At 44.8% G+C, this 24,894-nt stretch overlaps 1 protein-coding gene across 1 annotated transcript in view; it reads right to left on the bottom strand.

Annotated features, from left to right (window-relative positions):
* PPM1E (protein phosphatase, Mg2+/Mn2+ dependent 1E) overlaps positions 1–24,894 on the bottom strand; it is a 119,036-nt gene that overhangs the window by 5,389 nt on the left and 88,753 nt on the right. Inside the window, exons 2-4 of the mRNA XM_087717081.1 lie at positions 18,101–18,219; positions 6,687–6,886; positions 4,646–4,834 (exon numbers count right to left, since the gene is read on the bottom strand). Of these exons, the coding sequence (XP_087573207.1) occupies positions 4,646–4,834; positions 6,687–6,752 (255 nt within the window). The 5' untranslated portion in view covers positions 6,753–6,886; positions 18,101–18,219. The remainder of the gene's footprint in view (positions 1–4,645; positions 4,835–6,686; positions 6,887–18,100; positions 18,220–24,894) is intronic.

Raw genomic sequence — 24,894 nt, 5'->3', positions numbered from 1 at the left:
GTTTTCGTGACAGGGAGTCGGTTTCTTGTTTCTGCTAAGGCTGGGTCAGAACAATTATGTACAGGTAAAACTCGAAAAATTAGAATATCGTGCAGATATTTATTTCAGTAATGCAACTTAAAAGGTGAAACTAATATATGAGATAAGACTCATTACATGCAAAGCAAGATAGTTCAAGCCGTGATTTGTCATAATTGTGATGATTATGGCGTACAGCTCAGGAAAACCCCAAATCCACCATCTCAGAAAATTAGAATATTACATGCAATCAATAAAACAAGGATTGTACATAGAATAATATCGGACCTCTGAAAAGTATAAGCATGCATATGTACTCAGTACGTGGTGTGGGCCCCTTTTGCAGCAATTACTGCCTCAATGCGGCGTGGCATGGAAGCTATCAGCCTGTGGCACTGCTGAGGTGTTATGGAAGACCAAGATGCTTCAATAGCAGCCTTCAGCTCTTCTGCATTGTTCGGTCTCATGTCTCTCATCTTTCTCTTGGCAATGCTCCATAGATTCTCTATGGGGTTCAGGTCAGGCGAGTTTGCTGGCCAATCAAGCACAGTAATCCAACGGTAATTGAACCAGGTTTTGGTGCTTTTGGCAGTCTGGGCAGCTGGAAAATGAAGTCAGCATCCCCATTAATCTTGTTTGCGGAAGGAAGCATGAAGTGCTCCAAAATCTCCTGGTAGACGGCTGCGTTGACCCTGGTCTTTTTTTTTTTTTTAATTGAAAATTTTTAGGAAAAAAAAAACTTTTGCAAATGTTTACCTCTCCCCCCCCCCCCCCCCGACTTCCCAGAACAAATACAGGGTATAAATCTTTAACAAAGATGTTCTAAAATAAACTTAAAGAAAGTTAGTATCATCTTTCATTTGAGCTTTAACTCCTCTTTGCTAGGCTAACTCTAAACAGATTATATCATTCCTTGTTTCTTCAGTCATAAACTATCTGGAATTTCTTAGTCCCATATTTATTTTGAATATAGTCAATCCATCTTCTCCACTCCAGTTTATATCTCTCATTTGAGTGATCCTTGAGATATGCTGATATTTAGCCATCTCTGCTAGGTTTGTGACTTTTAATGTACATTCTTGAATAGTAGGCAAATCTTCCTTCTTCCAGTATTACACCACCAACAGTCTTGCTGCCGTTATTAAATACAAAACCAAGTTAGTCTCTATAACAGTACAATCAGTAGTTATACCTAACAAAAATAACTGTGGGGTAAACTTTATCCTTTTTTTAAGAACATTTTGCATAATCCACCATATTTTTATCCAAAATGCTTAATGAAGCACAGTGGTCCAAAGTCCTGTTGCTCAGTGGTCCAAAGTCCTCTTTTCTGATGAGAGCAACTTTTGCATCGCATTTGGAAACCAAGGACCCAGAGTATGGAGGAAGAATGGAGAGGCCAATCAAGCACAGTAATCCCACGGTCATTGAACCAGTTTTTGGTGCTTTTGGCAAAAGTTGCTCTCATCAGAAAAGAGGACTTTGGACTAAGGAGCCCAAACCAAATACTGAGTACATATGCATGCTTATACTTTTCAGATGTCCGATATTGTTCTATGCACAATCCTTGTTTTATTGATTGCATGTAATATTCTAATTTTCTGAGATGGTGGATTTGGGGTTTTCATGAGCTGTACGCCATAATCATCACAATTATGACAAATCACGGCTTGAACTATCTTGCTTTGCATGTAATGAGTCTTATCTCATATATTAGTTTCACCTTTTAAGTTGCGTTACTGAAATAAATGAACTTTTGCACGATATTCTAATTTTTCGAGTTTCACCTGTATACTGATTATAGAATAGAATGCATTATAATCACTATGTATACACAAATGTTAGAAGATTAGGATTATATATATATATATCTAAACAATATCACTATTATTACTGTGTGTAAAATATATTGACCCAGACAATACTTTGTCCACCAAGCAACTCAGAGCGTCACGAACCAATGGTCTCCTGCAAACTAATGGTCTCCTGCAAACTCCACTCCCCTTTCGCTCCTCTTTTATTTCCTCTGGGAGGGGCCATTCATCGTCCATCTGTGGCCTTACTTCCAAGTCGACCCCTGTTCTTTAGCTCTTCCCTTCATCTGGCAGCTCTGCACATGCACACACTGGGAACAGGCTCCAGCTGTTCTTCTGCCTCACGGATGTCTGACTCCGAAGGCAGCTGATAACTGTCGGACGGCCCTGGCCCCCTCTCTGCCTCCGACACAGAGCCCTCCTCAGAGACTTCCCCAGACTCCAGGACTGGCCCATGTTCCTCCCCAACCCTCCTCACTGTCTGAGTCTGCCACCAGCTCCACTGGCCGCTGGCAAGCCACAACATCTCTTAGCAACAGAAGTTTGGAGTTCCATCATCGTAAGACGAGGACTACCTGTGTAGATCCATATATTTTTGAAGCCGGCATGAGCAATAAAGAGATTTTTTTTACCAAGCTGTTTGAAGTAACTGACGTGCATTTCTGATTTGGAAACGCTCAACGCCCGGGGCAAAATCATTTTGAAAGCTGTCCTAACACATGACTTTGGAAAAAAATGGAGAGCATCAGTGGCTATGTACCAAATCAGTAAGTGTTAATATGAACCGTTATTTTTATTCAACTTTTCTATTAAAGGAACAGACAGATAACCAGAAAAGTCTATCGGCTTTGCGGTGATCAAAGCCATCCAAAATAGTTTCTGCTCCAGGCAAAAAATAAAGCTTTAGGGATTCTCTCAGAACAGGAAATATTTCAGTCAATGATTTCTAGAGCCACGTCAAGGCCAGGGTGAGATCCGCTTAGCCAAAGCAGAATTATATTATGGCTTTATATGCCCTTGCTCGAAATCCCAGGTAGGCAAGAAAATAAATTAAATATTGGCAAATAAATAAAATTTTCTTCGAAACAACAACAGGCAGTGGGGTAATGGGTTCACTTAACAACCACCACAAAAATGTCATAAAACCAGTGGTAGGCTGCTGCCAGTTCGGATGAACCGCTCCCGCCTGTCAAGTCGTAAAAGTTGACATGGTGAGGAAAGGGGGGAGCGCATTCCACGCATACTTTTGGCTAGAGTCAGTTCTGATTACTTCGGAGCAGGCTTCGGAGGGGTGCACCTCATCGGGGAATGTGATTTATGACACAGACTGAGGGGAGGGAAGGAACAGGGGTAAAGTTCAGCTGTAATTCAAATGAGGCTCAGATCTGACTGCAACAAGATCTTCCCTAATGGTGCTCCTAATAAATGACTGGTTTTCTTTTGAAACTTGGCTCCAGACTCATGACTCATGAATCAATTTTCTTTTGAAACTTAGCTCGAGACTCATGAATCAATTAGGGCATCTTTTGGAAACCCACCTGCCATGCCTTCCTATTTAGCCTTCTTTTTGATGCCGTGTGCAAGCGGGCAAAACACATGCACGGAAGGCTGCACACGTGAGTGGACAGTGTGCACGCGGACTCTCACAACCAGCAAATCAGTTGTTAAGGTAAGTGCAGCCCACCTCTGCATAAAACGGGTCGGTCACATGAGTGTTTCCAGTTATGAACGTATGATGGAAATTCCAGCCTCCATCATGGGTGATAAGTCGAGGACTACAGGACAGGAAGTCCTTGCCTTACAACATTTAATTTGGTGACTGTTCAAAGGTACAACAGCACTGAAAAACAGGACCATTGTTTGCACTTCTAACCATTGCAAGATCCCCATGGTCATGTGATCAAAATGTGGTTGTTTGTCAACTCGTTCGTACTTATGACGGTGGCAGTGTCCCAGGATCCCCTTTTGCGACCTTCTGACACACAAAGTCAACGGGGAAGCCAGATTCATTGAATAGAAAGTCTTACTAAGTGAACAATCCCAGTGATTCCCTTAAGAAATGTGGCAAGAAAAGTCGTAAAAACGGGGCAAAGCTCACTTAAGAAATGTCACACTTAGCAACATACATTCTGGGCTCAATTGTGGTCGTAAGTCAAGGACTACCTGTACTATCTTCTATGAGAAGGGCTCTAGGTAGGAAAGGAGAGGAAGATAGGGAGGGGTAGGAAGAGTAGGAGAGAGGGGAAGAAGAGGAGAGGAACAGGGGAGAGGAAAGGGAAGAAGAAAAGGGAAAGGAGAAGAGGAAAGGAGAAAGTAGAGAAGGAGGGAGGGAGAAAAGGAAAGAAAAGCAGGGTTGTAGTAAAATAAAATAGGTGTATGGGATGGTGAGCAAAGCAGTCCTGATTTATATATTTTAAGTTTGTTATATAGAAATATGTTTAAAAGTGTTAATACACAATGTGAATAACAACTGAGAATGTATACCAGTGGTGGGTTTCAAAAATTTTTGGAACCTACTCTGTGGGTGTGGCCTCCTTTGTGGGAGTGGCTTGCCAGCCATGTGACCTGGTGGGAGGAACGCAATGGGGGTTCTAGATCAGGTGTGTCAAACTCATTGGGGGGGGCATGGACCGGATACGTCACGTGCTAGCCATGTCCACCTCCGATTTAGTGAAAGAGAGGGAAAGTTACGATACGTCATGTGACGATGTGTCGTCTCACATTTGAGACCCCTGTTCTAGATTCAGTCCGGTCAGAAACCGGATCTGTCTCAGAAGTCCTGCCCTCTCGCTCCACCGGAGAATTCTGCTCACCTCTCTGGCCGCCTTCTGCACAAAACGTTCGTCCGTCACCTGGAAGGCTTTGCAGAGGGCTTCGGCGGGGTCGTGCTGGAACGCTTCTTGGTGCACCAAATTCACATGCAGATGAATGGAGGCGTAGATGGCAGCGTCCACTCCTCCGTGGCCGTCGAAGACGGCAAAATAGGCCTGCTCCCCTTGATCCTGCCAATCGAAAGAGGAGCAAATCAAAACAGAGAACAAACCGAGCAGCTTCAGACACCAGGTTGGGGGGGGGGGCTTTAAATTGTTGTGGCTCGTCAGTGGCTAGTGGAGCTGGCAGCAGATTCGGACAGTGAGGGGGTTGGGGAGGAACCTGGGCCAGTCCTGGAGTCTGGGAAAGGCTCGGATGAGGGCTCTGTGTCGGAGGCAGAGAGGGCACCAGGGCCATATGACAGTTATCAGCTGCCTTCAGAGTCGGAGATCAGTGAGGTAGAGGAACAGATGGAGCCTGTTCCCAGTGTGCGCATGCGCAGAGTTGCCAGATGAAGGGAACAGCTAAAGAACAGGGGTCGATTTGGGAGTAAGGCCACAGTTGGATGGTGAATGGCCCCTCCCAGAGGAAATAAAAGAAGAGCGAAAGGGGAGTGGAGTTTGCAGGAGAACACTAATTTGCTTAATTCATTCGTGACTCTCTGAGGCTCCTTGCCAAGTTTTGCAGATATCGGCCTGGCAGCTCTCCAAGCCAGATAAGGTCTGTGACTGTAAATCCTCCTTTGAAAGACTTTGCTGGATGTGAATGAGCGGAATTCACAATAAATTAATAAAAAGGGATTTTTGTCGGGACAAGGAGTCTGCATCATGGTTTGGGGAAGCCTAGGTCAGAACATAAATGAAAACAAAAATTAACTCGGGCTGGAACCGACTCAAAATTATGCACCGGTTAGTCATTCAGCTACTTAGTTCTGGCCCACGGGACCGGCCCATGGTGCTTCTGCCAGTGAAAAAGGAGCTTGGGAGGGCCGCAGGCAGCTCTCCCGGACTCTGTTTTCGTTGGCAGAGGGTTGCAGGAGGCTGTCACAGCCAAAACCGGAGTTCTGGAGCTCGTTTTCACTGGCAGAGCGCTCGGGCAACCTGTTGCGACCTAGGCTTTCCCAACAGCACAAAGCCGAGTTCTCCTGCCGATAAACCCCTTTTATTGAATTGACAGTGAATTCCTCTCCCACTGTCTTTCAAGATAGTTCACAATTACCGCCCTTTATCAGGCTTGGAGAGTAGCCAGGCTGATATCTTTCAGACGCCGCAATACTTGGCAAGAATGCAGGAATGAACTAATTGCCTCCTGCAAACTCCACTCCCCTTTCGTTCCTCTTTTATTTCCTCTGGGAGCGGCCACTCACCGTCCCATCTGTGGCCTTACTCCCAAGCCACCCCCGGTTCTTTAGCATGTGCACACTGGGAACAGGCTCCAGCTGTTCTTCTGCCCCACTGATGTCTGACTCCGAAGGCAGCTGATAACTGTCGGACGGCCCTGGCCCCCTCTCTGCCTCCGACACAGAGCCCTCCTCAGAGCCTTCCCCAGACTCCGGGACTGGCCCATGTTCCTCCCCAACCTCCTCACTGTCCAAATCTGCTGCCAGCTCCACTGGCCGCTGTTCGGGCCACACCAATAGCAATAGCAGTTAAACTTATATACCGCTTCATAGGGCTTTCATCCCCCTCTAAGCGGTTTACAGAGTCAGCATATTGCCCCCAACAACAATCCGGGTCCTCATTTTACCCACCTCGGAAGAATGGAAGGCTGAGTCAACCCTAAGCCGGTGAGATTTGAACAGCCGAACTGCAGAACTGCAGTCAGCTGAAGTAGCCTGCAGTGCAGCATTTAACCACTGCACCACCTTGGCTCTCTCTCATTACCACAGACACCCACGATGTCATACAAGTGACATTGAGCTAGCCTACACCAACTCAGCCCCCAGAGGACAAACACCATCCTGATGTGGCCCTCAATGAAATCGGGTTTGACACCCCTGATCTAACGCGTCTCTGCTATCTGATGGCAGGCCTCCCTTTTTACCTCCAGGTTGAAAAGGGTGTTGAAGTCTGGAATGCAGACATGTTTGTCTTCCATCTTGCGTCGCATGTTCTTAATGGCGTGAATGGATGTCTCATAGTACCGACATGGCTTCGTCTGGAGCGGGAAGTCCTTCACCCAGGCGCTGCAAATATTGTGAAGCTTGGTAAAGACGGTGCGGGCCAACTTCTCCGTCTCCACCTCTGTAAGAAAAGCGAACACTTCGATAAGAATGAAGAACTTGTGGAAATCCAAAATATTATAGAATAATAGAATAGAATAGCATAGAATAGAATAGGAATATTGAGTATAGTAGAGTTGAATATGGAATGGAATGGAATAGAGAAGAGTAAGAGAAGAGAATAGCAATAGAATAGAATAATAGAATAGGAATACTGAGTAGAGTACTTGTGGAAATCCAAAATATTATAGAATAATAGAATAGCATAGAATAGAATAGGAATAGAATAATATAGGAATATTGAGTAAAGTATAGTAGAATAGAATATGGAATGGAATGGAATAGAGAAGACGAGAGAAAGAAGAGAATAGCAATGAATAGAATAGAACAGAATAGAATAATAGAATAGGAATATTGAGTAGAGTACTTGTGGAAATCCAAAATATTATAGAATAATAGAATAGCATAGAATAGAATAGAATAGGAATATTGAGTATAGTAGAGTTGAATATGGAATGGAATGGAATAGAGAAGAGTAAGAGAAGAGAATAGCAATAGAATAGAATAGAACAGAATAATAGAATAGGAATATTGAGTAAAGTATAGTAGAGTAGAATATGAAATGGAATGGAATAGAGAAGACGAGAGAAAGAAGAGAATAGCAATGAATAGAATAGAACAGAATAGAATAATAGAATAGGAATATTGAGTAGAGTACTTGTGGAAATCCAAAATATTATAGAATAATAGAATAGAATAGAATAGAATAGAATAGAATAGAATAGAATAGGAATATTGAGTATAGTAGAGTTGAATATGGAATGGAATAGAGAAGAGTAAGAAGAGAATAGCAATAGAATAGAATAGAACAGAATAATAGAATAGGAATATTGAGTAAAGTATAGTAGAGTAGAATATGAAATGGAATGGAATAGAGAAGACGAGAGAAAGAAGAGAATAGCAATGAATAGAATAGAACAGAATAGAATAATAGATTAGGAATATTGAGTAAAGTAGAGTAGAATAGAATATGGAATGGAATAGAGCAGAAGAGAAAAGAGAATAACAATGAATATAATAGAACAGAATAGAATAATAGAATAGGAAAATTGAGTAGAGTTGAATATGGAATGGAATAGAGAAGAGAAAGAGAAGAGAATAGCAATAGAATAGAACATAATAGAATAGAATAGAATATGGAATGGAATAGAGAAGAAAAAAGAGAAAGAAGAGAATAACAATGAATATAATAGAACAGAATAGAATAGGATAATAAATAGGAATATTGAGTAGAGTAGAGTTGAATATGGAATGGAATAGAGAAGAGAAAGAGAAGAGAATAGCAATAGAACAGAACATAATAGAATAGGAATATAGAGTAAAGTAGAGTAGAATAGAATATGGAATGGAATAGAGAAGAAAAGAAAAGAAAGAAGAGAATAACAATGAATAGAATAGAACAGAATAGAATAGAATAATAGGATAGGAATATTGAGTAGAGTAGAATAGAATAGAATTCTTTATTGGTCAAGTATGATTGGACACACAAGGAATTTGTCTGGTGCAGATGCTCTCAGAGTACATAAAAAGACAAGATACATTCATCAAGAATCCTAAGGTACAGCACTTAATGATAGTCAGAGGGTACAAATAAGCAATCAAATCATACTATATAAATCGTAAGGATACAAGCCACAAAGTTACAGTCCTGCAGTCATAAGTGGGAGGAGATGGGGGGATAGGAGCGATGAGGAGACTTAACAGTAATAGCAATGCAGCCTTAATGAATAATTTGACAGTAGTGAGGGAATTATTTGTTTAGCAGAGTGATGGCGTTTGGGGAAAAACTGTTCTTGTGTCTAGCTGTTCTGGTGTGCAGAACAACTAGACCAGTGTTTCTCAACCTTGGCAACTTGAAGATGTCCGGACTTCAACTCCCAGAATTCCCCAGCCAGCATTCGCGAATGCTGGCTGGGGAATTCTGGGAGTTGAAGTCCGGACATCTTCAAGTTGCCAAGGTTGAGAAACACTGAACTAGACTATAGCATCGTTTTGAGGGTAGGAGTTGAAACAATTTGTGTCCAGGATGCGAGGGGTCTGTAGATATTTTCACAGCCCTCTTTTTGACTCCTGCAGTGTCCAGGTCCACAATAGGAAGGCAGGTTGGCCGTAATTGTTTTTTCTGCACTTCTGATTATACTCTGAAGTCTCTGTCTTGTTGGGTTATAGAGGTGCAGATGACAGACTCAATGATGCCTCTGTAGAACTGGATCAGCAGCTCCTTGGGCAGTTTGGATATTTCCGTATTTTTCAGAGTATAAGACGCACTTTTCCCCCCTCAAAAAAAAGGGTGAAAATCTGGGTGTGTCTTATACACTGAATACAGCATTTTTGGCCTCCCAAAACCTCGCCCCCTTCACCAAAATGGTCATGCATAGCCTTCAGGAGGCTTCCAGAGTGCTCCTGGGGGCTGGGGAGGGGTAAAACGAGCGAAAAATGGGCCTTTTTTGCTCAATTTTGCCACACGCCTCCAGCCCCTAGGAGCACTCTATAAGCCTCCTAAAGATAAAGGTTCCCCTCGCATATGTGTGCTAGTCATTCCCGACTCTAGGGGGCAGTGCTCATCACTGTTTCAAAGCTGAAGAGCCAGCACTGTCTGAAGACGTCTCCATGGTCATGTGGCCAGCATGACTCAACGCCGAAGGCGCATACAATGCTGCCTCCTAAAGGCTATGCATGCCCTTTTTTTTGACAAAAAATGGGGGCGTTTTTGGGAGGCCTGCAGAGTGCAAAAACTTTCTTTTAATTTGCCTTTTCAAAATCTTGATGTGTCTTATAATCCCAAAAATACAGTGTCTACCAGGAGTATTAAATCTTTTTCCTTTGATGTTTTCCTGAAAAGAGCCGAGGTGGCGCAGTGGTTAGGGTGCAGTACTGCAGGCCACTTCAGCTGACTGTTATCTGCAGTTCGGCAGTTCTAATCTCACCGGCTCAAGGTTGACTCAGCCTTCCATCCTTCTGAGGTGGGTGAAATGAGGACCCAGACTGTGGGGGCGATAGGCTGACTCTGTAAACTGCTTAGAGAGGGCTGAAAGCCCTATGAAGCGGTATATAAGTCCAACTGCTATTGCTATAAAATGCTTGGTGCAGGCAGTCTCCAAATGATCACCTTTTATTTAGTGACTGTTTAAAGTTTCAAAGGCACTGAAAAAAGTGACATGACTGTTTTTCACATTTACAACCATTGTAGCTTTCCCATCCCGTGATCAAAATTCAGACGCTTTGGCCACTGACTCCTATTTACGACGTGTCCTGGAGTCATGTCATCATGATTTTTTTTTGCGACTTTCTGACAAGCAGTGGGGAGCCTGGGCTCACTTAACAACCGTGTTACTAACTTAACAACGGCGGGGATTCGACTTAACAACTGTGGCAAGGAAGGTTGTAAAAGAGGGCAAATCTCACTTAACAACTGTCCCGCTTAGCAGTAGAAGTTTCAGGATCCATTTCTGGGTCGTAAGTCGAGGACTTCCTGCGTTAGCAGTGGGTCGTAGCCATTGGTATTGCAACCTTGCCTGAAATTGTTTAGGATCTCCTGTTTGAGCAAGGGGCTGGACTAGAAGACCTCCAAGGTCCCTTCCTGCTCTGTTCTGATTGGTTTAAATGTTCTAAATCCCACACAGAAACTGATAGAAGGAACTGAGAATTGGAAATTAAATATAAATCACCATCGTCTTTTAATGGCCCCATAATTCCTTGTGGGGTAGAGTCTGGGCAACTGAATAGAGCTGAGTATTTAGTGGCCAGATGCCCTTCCTGTCCCCAGGGCGGAGTTTTGTTCAGTAGATATATTCTCATTGTGCTTTCCTTTTTTTCAGTGCCATTGTAACACTTCAAACAGTCACTAAATGAACTGTTGTAAGCCTAGGGCTTCCTGTACAGGTAGTCCTTAAATTACGTCCACAATTCAGCCCATAAATTTATGTTGCTAAGTGAAACATTTCTGACCATGAGAATGCTGTAATGGTTGTAAGTGTGAAAAATGGTCATAAGTCAGTTTTATCAGTGCCATTGTAACTTCATCACTAAATCGTCATCATCTTTTAACGACCCCATAATCCCTTGCGGGGTGGAGTCTGGGCAACTGAATGGAACTGAGTGTTTTACTGGCCGGATGCCTTCCTGTTGCCAGAGCGGAGTTTTGTTTCAGCTGATATATTCTCATCGGGCCCAGAGAGAGAAATATCTGCCTCTGCCTAGGATCGAACTCACAGCCACCGCACCAAATATCCCAAAATAAATAGGGTGAGAAAATTCCCTTCTGGTAAAACCTTGGTTAGAGTAAAATTTCCACCCAGCTGATTGGATCCGCTGAGAATGGCGCCTGTGCAAACTCATTCATTCACCTGTGCAAAAAAACAATAATAATTTCTCACCTGCCAAAATGAGCAGTTTGGTGTGAATGAGTCATTACGTTTTTTGCATGAAATTAAAAAGGCGACATTTGAAACGGCTGAGTTTTAGCATTGTGGGTTATCCTCTACTTACGACCATTTGCTTCCCGACTGTTCGACGTTACAATGGCACTTTGAAGGAAAAAATACCTTTCTTCACACTTACGACAACTGATTCATGTTTATGGCGGTTGCAGCGTCCCGAGGTTCCCGCGATCCCCTTTTGCGGTGTTCCGATGGGCAAAGTCGATGGGGAAGCCAGTGACACTTAACAACTGGATTCCTAACTTAACAATTGCCGTGATTCACTCAACAACCGTGGCAAGAAAGGTTGTAAAAATGGTGCAAAATTCACTTCACAACCGTTTCGCTTAACAACAGAAGTTTTGGGCTCCGTTGTAAGACGGGGACTCTCTATTCAGAATCAATATATTTTTGAAGCCGGCACGAACAGTAAAGAGATTTTTTTTTACCAACCATATGACTAAACTTATCAATTGTGGTGACTCACTTAACGACTGTGGCGAGAAAGGTTGTAAAACGTCTCCAAAGCTCACTTAACCAATGTCAACAATGGAAAATTTGAGCCCAACTGAGGTTGTATGCCGAGGACTACACAGAGAGAAATAAAATTCTTGTGTTGCCCTTCTAGTGCCCCCAGGAAAGGCAGAGCAAGAAACAACAGATGGAAACTAATCAGGGAGAGGAGCAACCCGGAAATTAAAGAGAAATTTCCTGACATTGAGAACAATTAACCAGTGGAACGGCTTGCCACCAGAAGTTGTGAATGCCCCAACACTGGAGGTTTTTAAGAAGATGTTGGACAGCCATTTGTCTGAAATGGAATAGGGTCGCCTGAAAGTGAGAGCAATCAACCAGTGGAACAGAAGTTGCCTTCGGAAGTTGTGGGAGCTTCATCACTGGAGGCTTTCAAGAAGAGACTGGACTGCCTTCTGTCTGAAATGGTTTAGGACCTACTGCTTGGGAGGGGACTGGACTAGATGACCTCCAAGGCCCCTTCCAACTCTGCTTATCTGTTAAAGAGTTGAGAAGAGGAGAGGAAGAGAAGTTGTGGGAACTTCATCCCTGGAGGCTTTCAAGAAGAGACTGGACTGCCCTCCATCAGAAATGGTTTAGGACCTTCTGTTTGGGAGGGGACTGGACTAAATGACCTCCAAGGCCCCTTCCAACTCTGCTTATCTGTTAAAGAGTTTAGAAGAGGAGAGGAAGAGAAGAGAAGTTGTGGGAACTTCATCACTGGAGGCTTCCAAGAAGAGACTGGACTGCCATCTCTCAGAAATGGTTTAAGGTCTCCTGCTTGGGGGAGGGGGGGCTGGCCTAGATGACCTCCAAGGCCCCTTCCAACTCTGTTTATCTGTTAAAGAGTGGAGAGGAGAGGAGAAAAGAAGTTGTGGGAGCTTCATCACTGGAAGCTTTCAAGAAGAGACTGGACTGCCCTCTGTCAGAAATGGTTTAGGACCTACTGCTTGGGAGGGGACTGGACTAGATGACCTCCAAGGCCCCTTCCAACTCTGCTTATCAGTTAAAAGAGTTGAGGAGAGGAAGAGAAGAGAAGTTGTGGGAGCTTCATCACTGGAGGCTTTCAAGAAGAGACTGGACTGCCCTCCGTCAGAAATGGTGTAGCGTCACCTGCTTGGGTGGGTAGGTGGGCTGGACTAGATGACTTACAATACCCCTTCCAACTCTGCTTATTTGTTAAAGGGTTGAGGAGAAGAGAGAAGAGAAGTTGTGGGAACTCATCCTTTCCAGCTCTCTTCTGATTCTGATTGAAAAGGAACAGAAATGTGCATTTGCGCTGTGCCCCAGCCGGAGAGAAAAACACTCCGTTAATACTGGCAAGGGCAGCCCCCCTGGGGATGGCACACGCTGTGTGAGCATCATCAATAATTACTGGTTCACTTTTTTTTTTTTTCCAAGAGCCCTCCGCAGTTTATCCACCCCCTCGCAGCTGTAAATTACTCATCAATCCTTAATGCTGGAGTGCTGGGCTGGGGCTGAGTCAGCCGTCACCTCGTTCTCGGCTACCATCTTTTCTTTTTGCCACACTTTCTTCTGTGGGAAACTGGGAGTGTGGGGGGGTGTTATACAGAGTTGGATGATGTGTAGCCATAACAACATTCCTTCTCAGAAAGTCAAGGTCATTTTTCTCCCTGCACCTGGGTGGATGTGGATGGGAGGAATCTGTCTTCGTTGGCAGTTCATGTGATGGGTCTTGGACTTTCTTTTGGGTGGGGAAAACCTGGAAGCTTTCAAGATTTGGGTTTTCCCAGATGTGCCAACATGGCATCTGTAAGGGCTCCTCTCCTAACTCGAGAAAGTAAAGACTCTTGAAAAGGATTATTTCGAAAGGAACCTTTAATCAAGCAGGATGGAAACCATTAGAAGCAAAGCAGCATCTGAAAACCTTTAGGCCATGCAAATGGGATTAAGCTGATAATGACCCCTCCCCTTTGTCCGAATCCAGATTCTGACCAATACACAAGGGTGAAGATGCTTCCTTAACTCTTCTGCCCTGGGAGTCAATAAAGCACACGCTCCCATGGCTATCTCTAGTTAGACATCAAAGTTATATATCCCACATGGCTACCTGTTCTGACCCCCTCCTCCGTCCAGTAACGAATGCCGAGACAAGCTTAACTGGAATGTACTTTAATAGCAAGAAACCAAAACCTCGGTGGCTGAAAGCCAAGCAGAACAAAGAGATAAGGACCTTGGCAGCAACGCAGACAAACTCAGGCAGCAATAAACACAGATAAGGCTTGGCAGCAATCCAGCCTGCCAAGCTCACAGTAATGTCCTCCGACATTCAATCCTGTGTTGACTTCTGCAAAGAAGAGCGTGTGCACAAGTAGCTTTTTATAGTCTGGAGAGGAGCCTAATGACCACCAGCTGAGTGCAATCACCTCCTGTAATTGCGTAATTGTTCCTGACGCCTATTAGCTCTTTGATGGCGTGCATCCAGGAACAACTCACTACTCGCTTCCGGCTCACTCTCCCTTGTCTCCTCCCCACTGGTCCAAGGCTCAGGTGCCTCCTGGTGGCCAATCAGCCTCTCTGCGCCCTGCTCGGAGTCGGAACCCTGTCCAGGGTCCTCCACATCCTCCAGAGCTGACTCAGAGGGCCCCTCGCTGTCGGAGTCTGGTGGCAGCTCCAACGGCTCCTGCTGGGTCACAACAGCTACCAGAAACATCCCTCCAGAGATGTTGGGACCTTCAGTCTCCCGGTGACAGGAAACCAGTTGTAAAGTTGTAAAACTCAGTTGTTTCAGATGTAGCTAATGATTTAAGTCCGAGGCTCCCCTCCTCCCAACTGAATGGCACTATCACTTTTAGGGATCTGACAGCATCTCTAATATTAAGAGTGGAACTTTGAGGAAACACAAGCCTCGGAGTCTTATTCCGTGGGGGGTGTTTTCATATGTAAAAAAAAAAAAAAAGTCCCAGCATTTTCGGAAGTGCTTGTCATAATAAGGGGCAGAAAAGGGGACGCAAGGGCAAGGACCGAGAACGGTTGGGTTTATGGGGGCTCTTGGTGCTCCTCTGAGCTTGGGGGTTTGCTTGTAGACATTTCATCACCCAGCCAGGTAACATCATCAGTATCAGAAGGGAGTGGGGTTTGCTCTCTGTTTCTGTTGTGACCGAGGCTTCCCGAGAGCATGAAGCCGACTCCGTGTCCCGACAAAAAAAAACAACCCTTTTATTATTTGACTGTGAATTCTGCTCCTTCACATCCAGCAAAGTCTTTCAAGGGAGGATTTACAGTCACAGAACTTATCAGGCTTGGAGAGCTGCCAGGCCGATCTCTGCAGAACTTGGCAAGGAGCCTCAGAGAGTCAGGAACCAATTAAGTGAACTCATTATCTCCTGCAAACTCCACTCCCCTTTCGCTCCTCTTTTATTTCCTCTGGGAGGGGCCATTCACCGTCGACTTGTGGCCTTACTCCCAAGTCGACTCCTGTTCTTTATCCATTCCCTTCATCTGGCAGCTCTGCACATGCGTACACTGGGAACAGGCTCCAACTGTTCATCTGCCCCACTGATGTCTGACTCCGAAGGCAGCTGATAACTATCCGATGGCCCTGGTGCCCTCTCTGCCTCCGACCCAGAGCCTTCCTCAGAGCCTTCCCCAGACTCCAGGACTGGCCCAGGTTCCTTCCTAACCTCCTCACTGTCTGAATCTGCTGCCAGCTCCACTGGCGGGCCACAACAGTTTCTATACAACTGGCTTGCCCTGTCAGTGTTGACAGGGAGTGTTCTTAGTGGTACTTTAGGCAGATGATAGATAGATAGATGATAGATAGATAGATAGATAGATAGATAGATAGATAGATAGATAGATAGATAGATAGATAGATAGATAGATAGATAGATAGATGATAGGTAGGTAGGTAGGTAGGTAGGTAGGTAGGTAGGTAGGTAGGTAGGTAGATAGATAGATAGATAGATAGATAGATAGATAGATAGATAGATAGATAGATAGATAGATAGTAGATAGGTAGGTAGATAGATAGATAGATTGATGGGTAGTAGATAGGTAGGTAAGTAGGTAGGTAGATAGATAGACAGACAGACAGATAGACAGACAGATTGATTGATGGGTAGTAGATAGGTAGGTAGATAGATAGATTGATGGGTAGTAGATAGGTAGGTAGGTAGGTAGATAGCTAGATAGTAGATAGGTAGGTAGATAGATAGATAGATTGATGGGTAGTAGATAGATAGGTAGGTAGGTAGGTAGATAGATGATAGATAGATAGATAGATAGATAGATAGATAGATAGATAGATAGATAGATAGATTGATGGGTAGTAGGTAGGTAGGTAGGTAGGTAGATAGATAGACAGACAGATAGACAGACAGATTGATTGATGGGTAGTAGATAGGTAGGTAGGTAGGTAGATAGATAGATAGATAGATAGATAGATAGATAGATAGATAGATAGTAGATAGGTAGGTAGGTAGATAGATAGATAGATTGATGGGTAGTAGGTAGGTAGGTAAGTAGGTAGGTAGTTAGATAGATAGATAGATAGACAGACAGACAGATTGATTGATGGGTAGTAGATAGGTAGGTAGATAGATTGATGGGTAGTAGGTAGGTAGGTAGGTAGGTAGGTAGGTAGGTAGGTAGTAGATAGGTTGAAACAAGAGCCGCCGTCTCCTTCGCTCAGCACTTCATTTATTTCATTTCATTTTTATTTTTGAAACTTGGGAACAAAAGCAGAGGGAAGGAAAGATGACAAACGGTTTTGAACAATAAATAGGTCTGTCAGCATTTCCTAGAAATAGCTGCCTCTCCTCCTAACCAGCGTTTGGGGATCTTACTCAGCAGATACTCTGGAGTGAAAAACATACCTGGCCTTGAAGTGGCGGCTGTAAACTTTTCCTTCATCATATAAATGGGGGGGGGGGAAGGAAAACTGCTTTGGCTTTTTATAAAGTTTCTTGTTTCCTGACACCGTAGCCACACACACACACACACACACACACACACACACACAAAATCAAAATAGTAAGACCTGCATAAAGGTAAAGGTTTCCATCACATATATGTCCTAGTCGTTCCCAACTCTAGGGGGCACTGGTGCTCATCTCCGTTTCAAAGCCGAAGAGCCAGTTCAGTTGCCAAGCCTCTGAATTTTGATCACCTGATCATAGGGATGCAGCAAAGGTGGTAAGTGTGGAAAATGGTCATAAGTCACTTTTTAGTGCCACTGTAACTGAACGGTCACTAAATGAACTGTTGTAAGTGGAGGACTACCTATAATAGTGTTTCTCAACCTTGTCAACTTGAAGATGTCTGGACTTCAACTCCCAGAATTCCCCAGCCAGCATTCGCTGGCTGGGGAATTCTGGGAGTTGAAGTCCAGACATCTTCAAGTTGACAAGGTTGAGAAACACTGACCTATAATGTCATTTTAAAAACTAAAAAAAAAGAATAGGTGCCTCAAAACGGCCTTCGGGAACATTTGATATGTTAGTTGGGTTTTGTATTATATGATAGCTTATTATGATATATAGGTAGTCCCTCGAGTTATAACAGTCAACTCCCAGAATTCCCTAGCAAAATTAGTTTTCTCCAGCCTTGGCAATTTTAAGATCTGTGGACTTCAACTCCCAGAATTCCCCAGGCAGCTTGGCTTTAAGATTTGTGGATTTCGATTCCCAGAATTCCCCAGCCAGCTTGGCTTTAAGATCAGTGGACTTCAATTCCCAGAATTCCCCAGCCAGTTTGGCTTTAAGATCGGTGGACTTATATTCCCACAATTCCCCACCCAGCTTGGCTTTAAGATCTGTGGACTTCGATTCCCACAATTCCCCACCCAGCTTGGCTTTACGATCGGTGGACTTCGATTCCCAGAATTCCCCACCAAGCTTGGCTTTAAGATCAGTGGACTTCGATTCCCACAATTCCCCACCCAGCTTGGCTTTAAGATCAGTGGATTTCGATTCCCATAATTCCCCACCAAGCTTGGCTTTAATATCGGTGGATTTCGATTCCCAGAATTCCCCAGGCAGCTTGGCTTTAAGATCTGTGGACTTCGATTCCCAGAATTCCCCAGGCAGCTTGGCTTTAAGATCAGTGGACTTCGATTCCCAGAATTCCCCACCAAGCTTGGCTTTAAGAACTGTGGACTTCGATTCCCACAATTCCCCAGGCAGCTATGCTGGCTGGGGAATTCTGGGAGTTGAAGTCGACAGATCTTAAAGGGGCCAAGCTTAAGAAACACACTCCTCTGTGCCATGTATCTTCTCACTTACGTATGATCCCATCTGGACTGTCCTCGTGTTTGGGCAGGTAAAGGTTGGAGAGGTCGCTCTGCAGGACTTCGTCCGCTGTTGCCCGGGCTAACGCCGCTGCCAGGAGGGAGGGGCAGTTACTGGAAGACAAAGAAGAAACGAGAAAGGTTTGAAACCTTGATGGGTAAAAAGCAAAGAGCCAAATGCAGAACAGCATCAAGGTGTCCAATATGAGATGGAAACTACATAGCCGAGAATTTCCAAGTGGTTAAAATGCAGTATTGCAGGCTAACTCTGTTCACACTGCCAGGAGTTCGATTCCCTCAATCTTGACCGGCTCAAGGTTGACTCATCCTTCAAATAAGGACCCAGATTGTTGGGGGCAAGAGGCCGACTCTGTAAACTGCTTAGAGAGGACTGCAAAGCACCGTCAAGTGGATATAAGTCTAAGTGCTATTGCTAGTGCAGGCTAACTCTGCCCATTGCCAGTAGTTCAATCCTGACTGACTCAAAGTTGACTCAGCCTTCCATCCTTCCGAGGTCAGTAAAATGAGGAGCCATATTGTTGGGGGCATAGACTAGATATCCCCAATTCCAGCAACCGTTCTTTATATGTTTTAGCCTCCAGTCCTCTAAACATCTTAGTTGCTCTTCTCTGCACTCTTTCCAGAATCTCGATGTCTTTTTGCAATAAATTGACCAAAATTGGATGCAGTGTTCCAGGTGTGGTCCTACTAAGGCTTTATAAAGCAGTACTAACACTTCATGTGATCTTGATTCGATCCCTCTGTTAATGCAATCTAGAATTGCATTGGCTCTTTTGGCTGCTGGCGTAAACTGCTGGCTCATATTTAAGTGATTGTCTACTCAGACTCCAAAATCCCCCGCACAGTTACTTTTACTGAGCCAGGTTTAGCCTAATCTGTACCTGTACCAGGGGTGCTATTCACTTACTTTCCCTAGGTAAAGGTAAAGATAAAGGTTCCCCTCGCACATATGTGCTAGTTGTTCCCGACTCTAGGGGGCGGTGCTCATCTCCGTTTCAAAGCCGAAGAGCCAGCGCTGTCTGAAGACGTCTCTGTGGTCATGTGGCTGGAATGACTCAACGCTGAAGGAGCACGGAAGGCTGTTCCCTTCCCACCAAGGGTGTTTCCTATTTTTCTACTTGCATTTTTTACCTGCTTTTGAACTGCTAGGTTGGCAGAAGCTGGGACAAGTCACGGGAGCTCAGTCCGTTACACAGTGCTAGGGATTTGAACCGCCTAAGTGCCAACCTTTCTGACCGACAAGCTCAGCGTCAATGAGCCACCACATCCCTACTGGTTCACAAATGTAAAGTAGAAGAGAGGAGAAGAGAAGAGTAGAATAGAATAGAATAAAAGAAAAAAAGTAGAGTAGAATAGAATAGTAGAATAGGATAGGATAGTAGAATAGAATAGAAGAGTAGAATAGAATAGTAGAATAGAATAGTAGAATAGAATAGAATAGAAGAGTAGAATAGAAGAGTAGAATAGAATAGAAGAGTAGAATAGAAGAGTAGAATAGAATAGAATAGAAGAGTAGAATAGAAGAGTAGAGTAGAGTAGAATAGAATAAAAGAAAAAAGTAGAGTAGAATTGAATAGTAGAATAGAAGAGTAGAATAGAAGAGTAGAATAGAAGAGTAGAATAGAATAGAGTAGAATTGAATAGAATAGTAGAATAGTAGAATAGAATAGAATAATAGAGTAGAATAGAAGAAAAGAGTAGAATACAATAGAAGAAAAGAGTAGAGGAGGCTAGAGTAGAGTAGAATAGAATTGAATAGCAGAGTTGGAAGGGACCTTAGAGGTCTTCTAGTCCAACGCCCTGCCTAGGCAGGAAACCCTATACCGTTTCAGACAAATGGCTATCCAGCATCTTCTTAAAGACTTCCAGTGTTGGGGCATTCACAACTTCTGGAGGCAACTTCTGTTCCACTGATTAGTTGTTCTCACTGTCAGGAAATTTCTCCTAAGTTGCTTCTTTCCTTGATTAGTTTCCACCCATTGCTTCTAGTCCTACCCTCAGGTGCCTTGGAGAATAGCTTGACTCCCTCTTCTTTGGGGCAACCCCTGAGATATTGGAAGACTGCTATCCTGTCTCCCCTGGTCCTTCTTTTCATCAAACTAGCCATGCCCAGTTCCTGCAACCGTTCTTCATATCTTCTGGGTGATGTTGGCTATTCCTGACAGTTTAGTGTCATCTGCAATTTTCCCCCCAAATCCCCCTTCTAATACCAACAAGTTTTCAAACTGTAAAATTCAGAGCAGCCTTACATTAAAAAAAAAAAAAACACGAGTCACACTGCATTTACCAAAAGGGGAGACTCCCATTTTTCTTTCTTTCGGCATGTCATGTTTCCGTAAATTTCTTTAAGACAGCCTTAAAGCTAAAATACCAACAATACCCAGCAAATAACACGCTGTCAGCAATAAAATGCCAACCCTTTAACTTAAAATGCCATCAAGAGGCACCTCCTTTTCAGCTTCAGCGGTTGTGCTGTCTACCCACACAGTTACTCGGAAGTGCAAAAAAAATAATAATATTAATACGCAGTCTAGCAACGCGGGATATTCTGAGCTGGCTGACTTTGACACAGGCTTTATGGACCATTTAAGGCAGTGGCCACCAACTGGTGGCCTGCAATAAAATTTGGGGGCTCCGCAGAAAAAATAGTTGCATTTTTTATATTGGACTAAATCAGGGGTCTTCAAACTACGGCCCCTGGGATGGATACGTGCAACGAAGGCTTGTGTTGCTGCAGAGAGTCTCCCCCTTCGGGGTCTTTTTGTGTGGGTCGGAGGGGGGCAGAAATTCCAACTTGGGGTCTGCTTCAGCCTCCTGGTGGGGGGCTTTGGGCGAAGGCTGGAGGGAAGAGCCGCTGGTGGCGAAGAGCCGGAGGGCCTCGTTCCAGTGGGACCCCATCATGGCCTGGAACTGCCTGACTTTCTCAGCTTGCTAAGCCTCCAGGCGCCGGCACCTGGCCTTGCACTCCCGCAGGTCTTCCCTCTGCTTGGAAAGCCCATGCTCCTAGTCCTCAGTGAGGTGCTTCTGCTGAGCCTCCGTCTCGGTCAGATTTAAACTGAGCTATTTTGCCAACCCTTTCTCATGGAGGCTGCTTAGCTCCAGCAACTGCTTCCTATTGGGGCTCTAAGGAGCCTGGGAGGGCAGGCGAGGAGTGGCTGGGAGGGGAGGGGAGAGTAGAGGCTGGTGAGGCGCCCTTCGACGTGAGTGACATCGAGTTGGCCACGCCCGCCCAGTCACATGACCACCTAGCCACACCCACCCAACAGGTCATTAGGCAGATCATATTAGTGGTCCGCGGGATTTTAAATTATGAGTTTAGTGGTCCCTGAAGTCCGAAAGGTTGGTGACCCCTGATTTAAGGCACAGCAAGAGACCGGAATGTGATGTAAATCAGCAAAGATGCTCTTCCTGTCTTATTGCCCAAGTTTGCTTAAAAAGAAAAAAAAAACACTTTCTGAAACTTCACAGAAGGAATACAGGCAGTCCTCGACTTACGACCACAATGGAGCCCAAAATTTAGGCTGTTAAGCGAAGCATGGGTTGTGTGACTTTGCCCCGCTTTACGACTTTTCGTGCCGCAGTTGTTAAGGGAATGGTTGCGATTGCCCTTAAGGGAATCTGCCTTCCCTTAAGTGTGAATTGAAGTCATTTCGGGTCCGCTGTAACTTCGAATGGTCACTAAATGTGCGGTCGTAACTCGAGGACTATCTGTATCTTCGTTTGCTTATTCAATCAGGCGCATCAGTCATGAAGTCTTGTATCTTTTCCCTGAAAAACAAACATGCCCAAATTTGCAGCAATTCAGCCTCGCATTTTGGTGCATTAGAAAAATATTAAGGCCATGGGAACATCAAAGCGATGTCTCCATCAGGAGAGGCGAGTTCAAAAGATCTTGGCAGCGTTCCCTAAAAGCAAATGTTCGCATTTGATATTTTGCTTGGAGGACTTCAAGCTGCCTCCGTTTATGTCTGCAAAGAACCAGCCAACAAAAGGACAAAAAAGCTATTATTCCGGACAATGATCTAAAAGGTTTTGTCTCAAAAGAAAACAACATGAGCCTCACAGATAGCAAAGTCATTCTCTGCCTTTGATCCATTCTAGACTGAGCTTAGGAATTTTAAGAGTGGTGAACTTCAACTCCCAGAATCCCCCAGTCAACAGGTTTTAAGAAGGTGGACAAACTCCCAGAATTCCCCAGCTAGCATGCTTTAAGAGGGGTGGACTTCAACTTCCAGAATCCCCCAGCCAGGATGCTTTAAGTGGGATGGACTTCAACTCCCAGAATTCCCTAGCCAGCATGCTTTAAGATGAGTAGACTTCCACTCCCAGAATCCCCCAGCCAGGATGCTTTAAGAGAGATGGACTTCAATTCCCAGAATCCCCCAGCCAGCATGCTTTAAGATGAGTGGACTTCAACTCCCAGAATGCATTTCATTTCATTTGTCTTGTATGCCGCCCACTCCCGGAGGACTCCGGGCGGCTTACAATAGACAAGGGAAAGGGGATAAATAGACAAAGAAAACACTTTAAAAAAGACGCAACATTCACAATATCCGTGGGGCTGGATGTTTCACAAGCCCCCCGGCCTGCTGGAGCAGCCAGGACTTGGTGGCTTTGTGGAAGGCCGGGAGGGTAGTAAGGGTCCGGATCTCCACGGGGAGGTCATTCCAGAGGGTTGGAGCTGCAACAGAGAAGGCTCTGCCCTGGGGAGTCGCCAGCCGACATTGGCTGGCAGATAGAATCTGGAGGAGACCTAACCTGTGAGATCTAATCGGTCTATGGGAGGTGATCGGCAGGAGGCAGTCTCTCAGGTACCCAGGTCCAATGCCATGCAGGGCTTTATAGGTAGCGACCAGCACCTTGAAGCGGATTCAGAGACTAATGGGTAGCCAGTGCAGCTCGTGGAGGATAGGTGTGACGTGGGTGTACCTGGGTGCACCCACAATCGCTCGCGCGGCTGCATTCTGGACTAACTGAAGTCTTCGAACACTCTTCATGCCCTAGCCACTCATGCTTAAAACTGAGAAGCTTGGGAAATTCTGCCCTGTGGATTTGCTCCCAAGTTGATCCTGGTTTCTTAGCTGTTCTTTTCTTCTGGCAGCTCTGCGCATGCGCACACTGGGAACAGGCTCCAGCTGTTCCTCTGCCTCACTGCTCCGAAGGCAGCTGAGAACTCCCAGACGGCTTCGGCCCTATCTCTGCCTCCGACGCAGAGCCCTCGTCCGATCCTTCCCCAGCCTCCAGGACTGCCCATGGTCCTCCCCAGCCTCCTCACTGTCCGACTCTGCTGCCAGCTCCGCTAGCCACTGGTGGGCCGCAACAGGGAGGAGAATCAGACACAAATATACCCCCCCTCCTCCATGGAGATATTTGCTTCAATTTTATGGTTCTGGGAATCCTGCGTGCTCTGTCTGATACAACGGCGGGGATTTCTCGCGGCGGCTTCAAATTAAGCGAGCATGGAGGAACGTCGCCTCTCCTGCCAGGCTGCGCATGGTGCTCTTCTGCGTATGCAAAAGGAATGAAGCACATCACCTGAACTCAGGGAAATACATGTATTTTTCAGCCTGTACCCTGCAGGCAAAAATCTCATCTGGTAAAGCATTCCTCTTGATGTGCAGTTCTAAAATGGCAAGGATGTTGCTTGAAAAAGACGAGAAATTGAGAATTCCTCAATGCTAACCACAAGATGGAAAGGTAATTGTGTTCTTTCTCTTTCTCTCTCCCTCTCTTTCTCTCCTCCCCTTTCTTTCTCTTTTTCTCACTCTTCCCTTTTCTCTTTCTCTCCCTCCCTCCCTCCCTATTTCTCTTTCTCTCCTATATTTTTCTCTTTCTCTCTCTCCCCCTCCTATCTCTCTCCATCCTCTTTCTCTTCTCTTTCTCTCTTACTGTCCCTTTTTTTCTTTCTTTCTCTCCCCTATCTCTCTCTCTCTCCTCTTTCTTTGTTTCTTTCTCTCTCACTGTCCCTTTTTCTTTCTTTCTTTCTCTCTCCCCCTTCTATCTCTCTTTCGCTTGCTCCCCCTCCTATCTCTTTCTCTCTTTCTTTCTCTCTCCTATCTCTCTCTTTCTCTCTCCCCCCTCCTATCTCTCTCTCCCTCCTCTTTCTTTTTCTCCCCTTTCTTACTTTCTCTTTTCTTTCTCACTCTCCCTTTTTGTCTTTCTCTCCTCCTTCTATCTCTCTCTCCCTCCTCTTTCTTTTCCCTTTCTTACTTTCTCTTTTATTTCTCATTCTCTCCTTTTTCTCTTTCTCTCTCTCCTCCTATCTCTCTCTCTCTCTCCATCTCTCTCTTTCTTTCTCCCCCTATCTCTATCTGTGTGTAGGGGAGTCAATGCAATTATATTCAATTTTTGTTGAAATCTAACACATTTCAGACAAGCAGCTGTTCAGTTTCTCCTTGAAAACCTCCAGTGATGAAGCATCCAGAACTTCTGGTGGCAAGCTGTTCCACTGATTAAAGGTACTGATAATATGGCTGTGGCCCCCTCTCTGCCTCCGACACAGAGCCCTCATCAGGTTAGGTTTAGGTTAGGTTTATTGGATTTAGTAACTGTGAAAGGGATCTTGGAGTCCTAGTGGAGCCAGCCGTGTGCAGCAGCTGCCAAAAAAGCCAACACAGTTTTAGGCTGCATCAACAGAGGGATGGAATTAAGATCAAGTGAAGTGTTAATACCACTTTATAAGGCTTGGTAAGGCCACACTTGGAATACGGCATCCAGTTTTGGTCACCACGATGTAGAAAAGATGCGGAGACTCCGGAAAGAGTGCAG

Source organism: Thamnophis sirtalis, unplaced genomic scaffold (genome assembly GCF_051295495.1).
Source record: "Thamnophis sirtalis isolate CommonGarterSnake01/CBP01778 unplaced genomic scaffold, rThaSir2_p1.2 scaffold_6, whole genome shotgun sequence".
In the NCBI taxonomy this organism is placed as follows: Eukaryota; Metazoa; Chordata; class Lepidosauria; order Squamata; family Natricidae; genus Thamnophis; species Thamnophis sirtalis.
The sequence above is the reverse complement of the archived record's forward strand: the minus strand, read 5'-3'. Positions and strand labels throughout refer to the sequence as shown.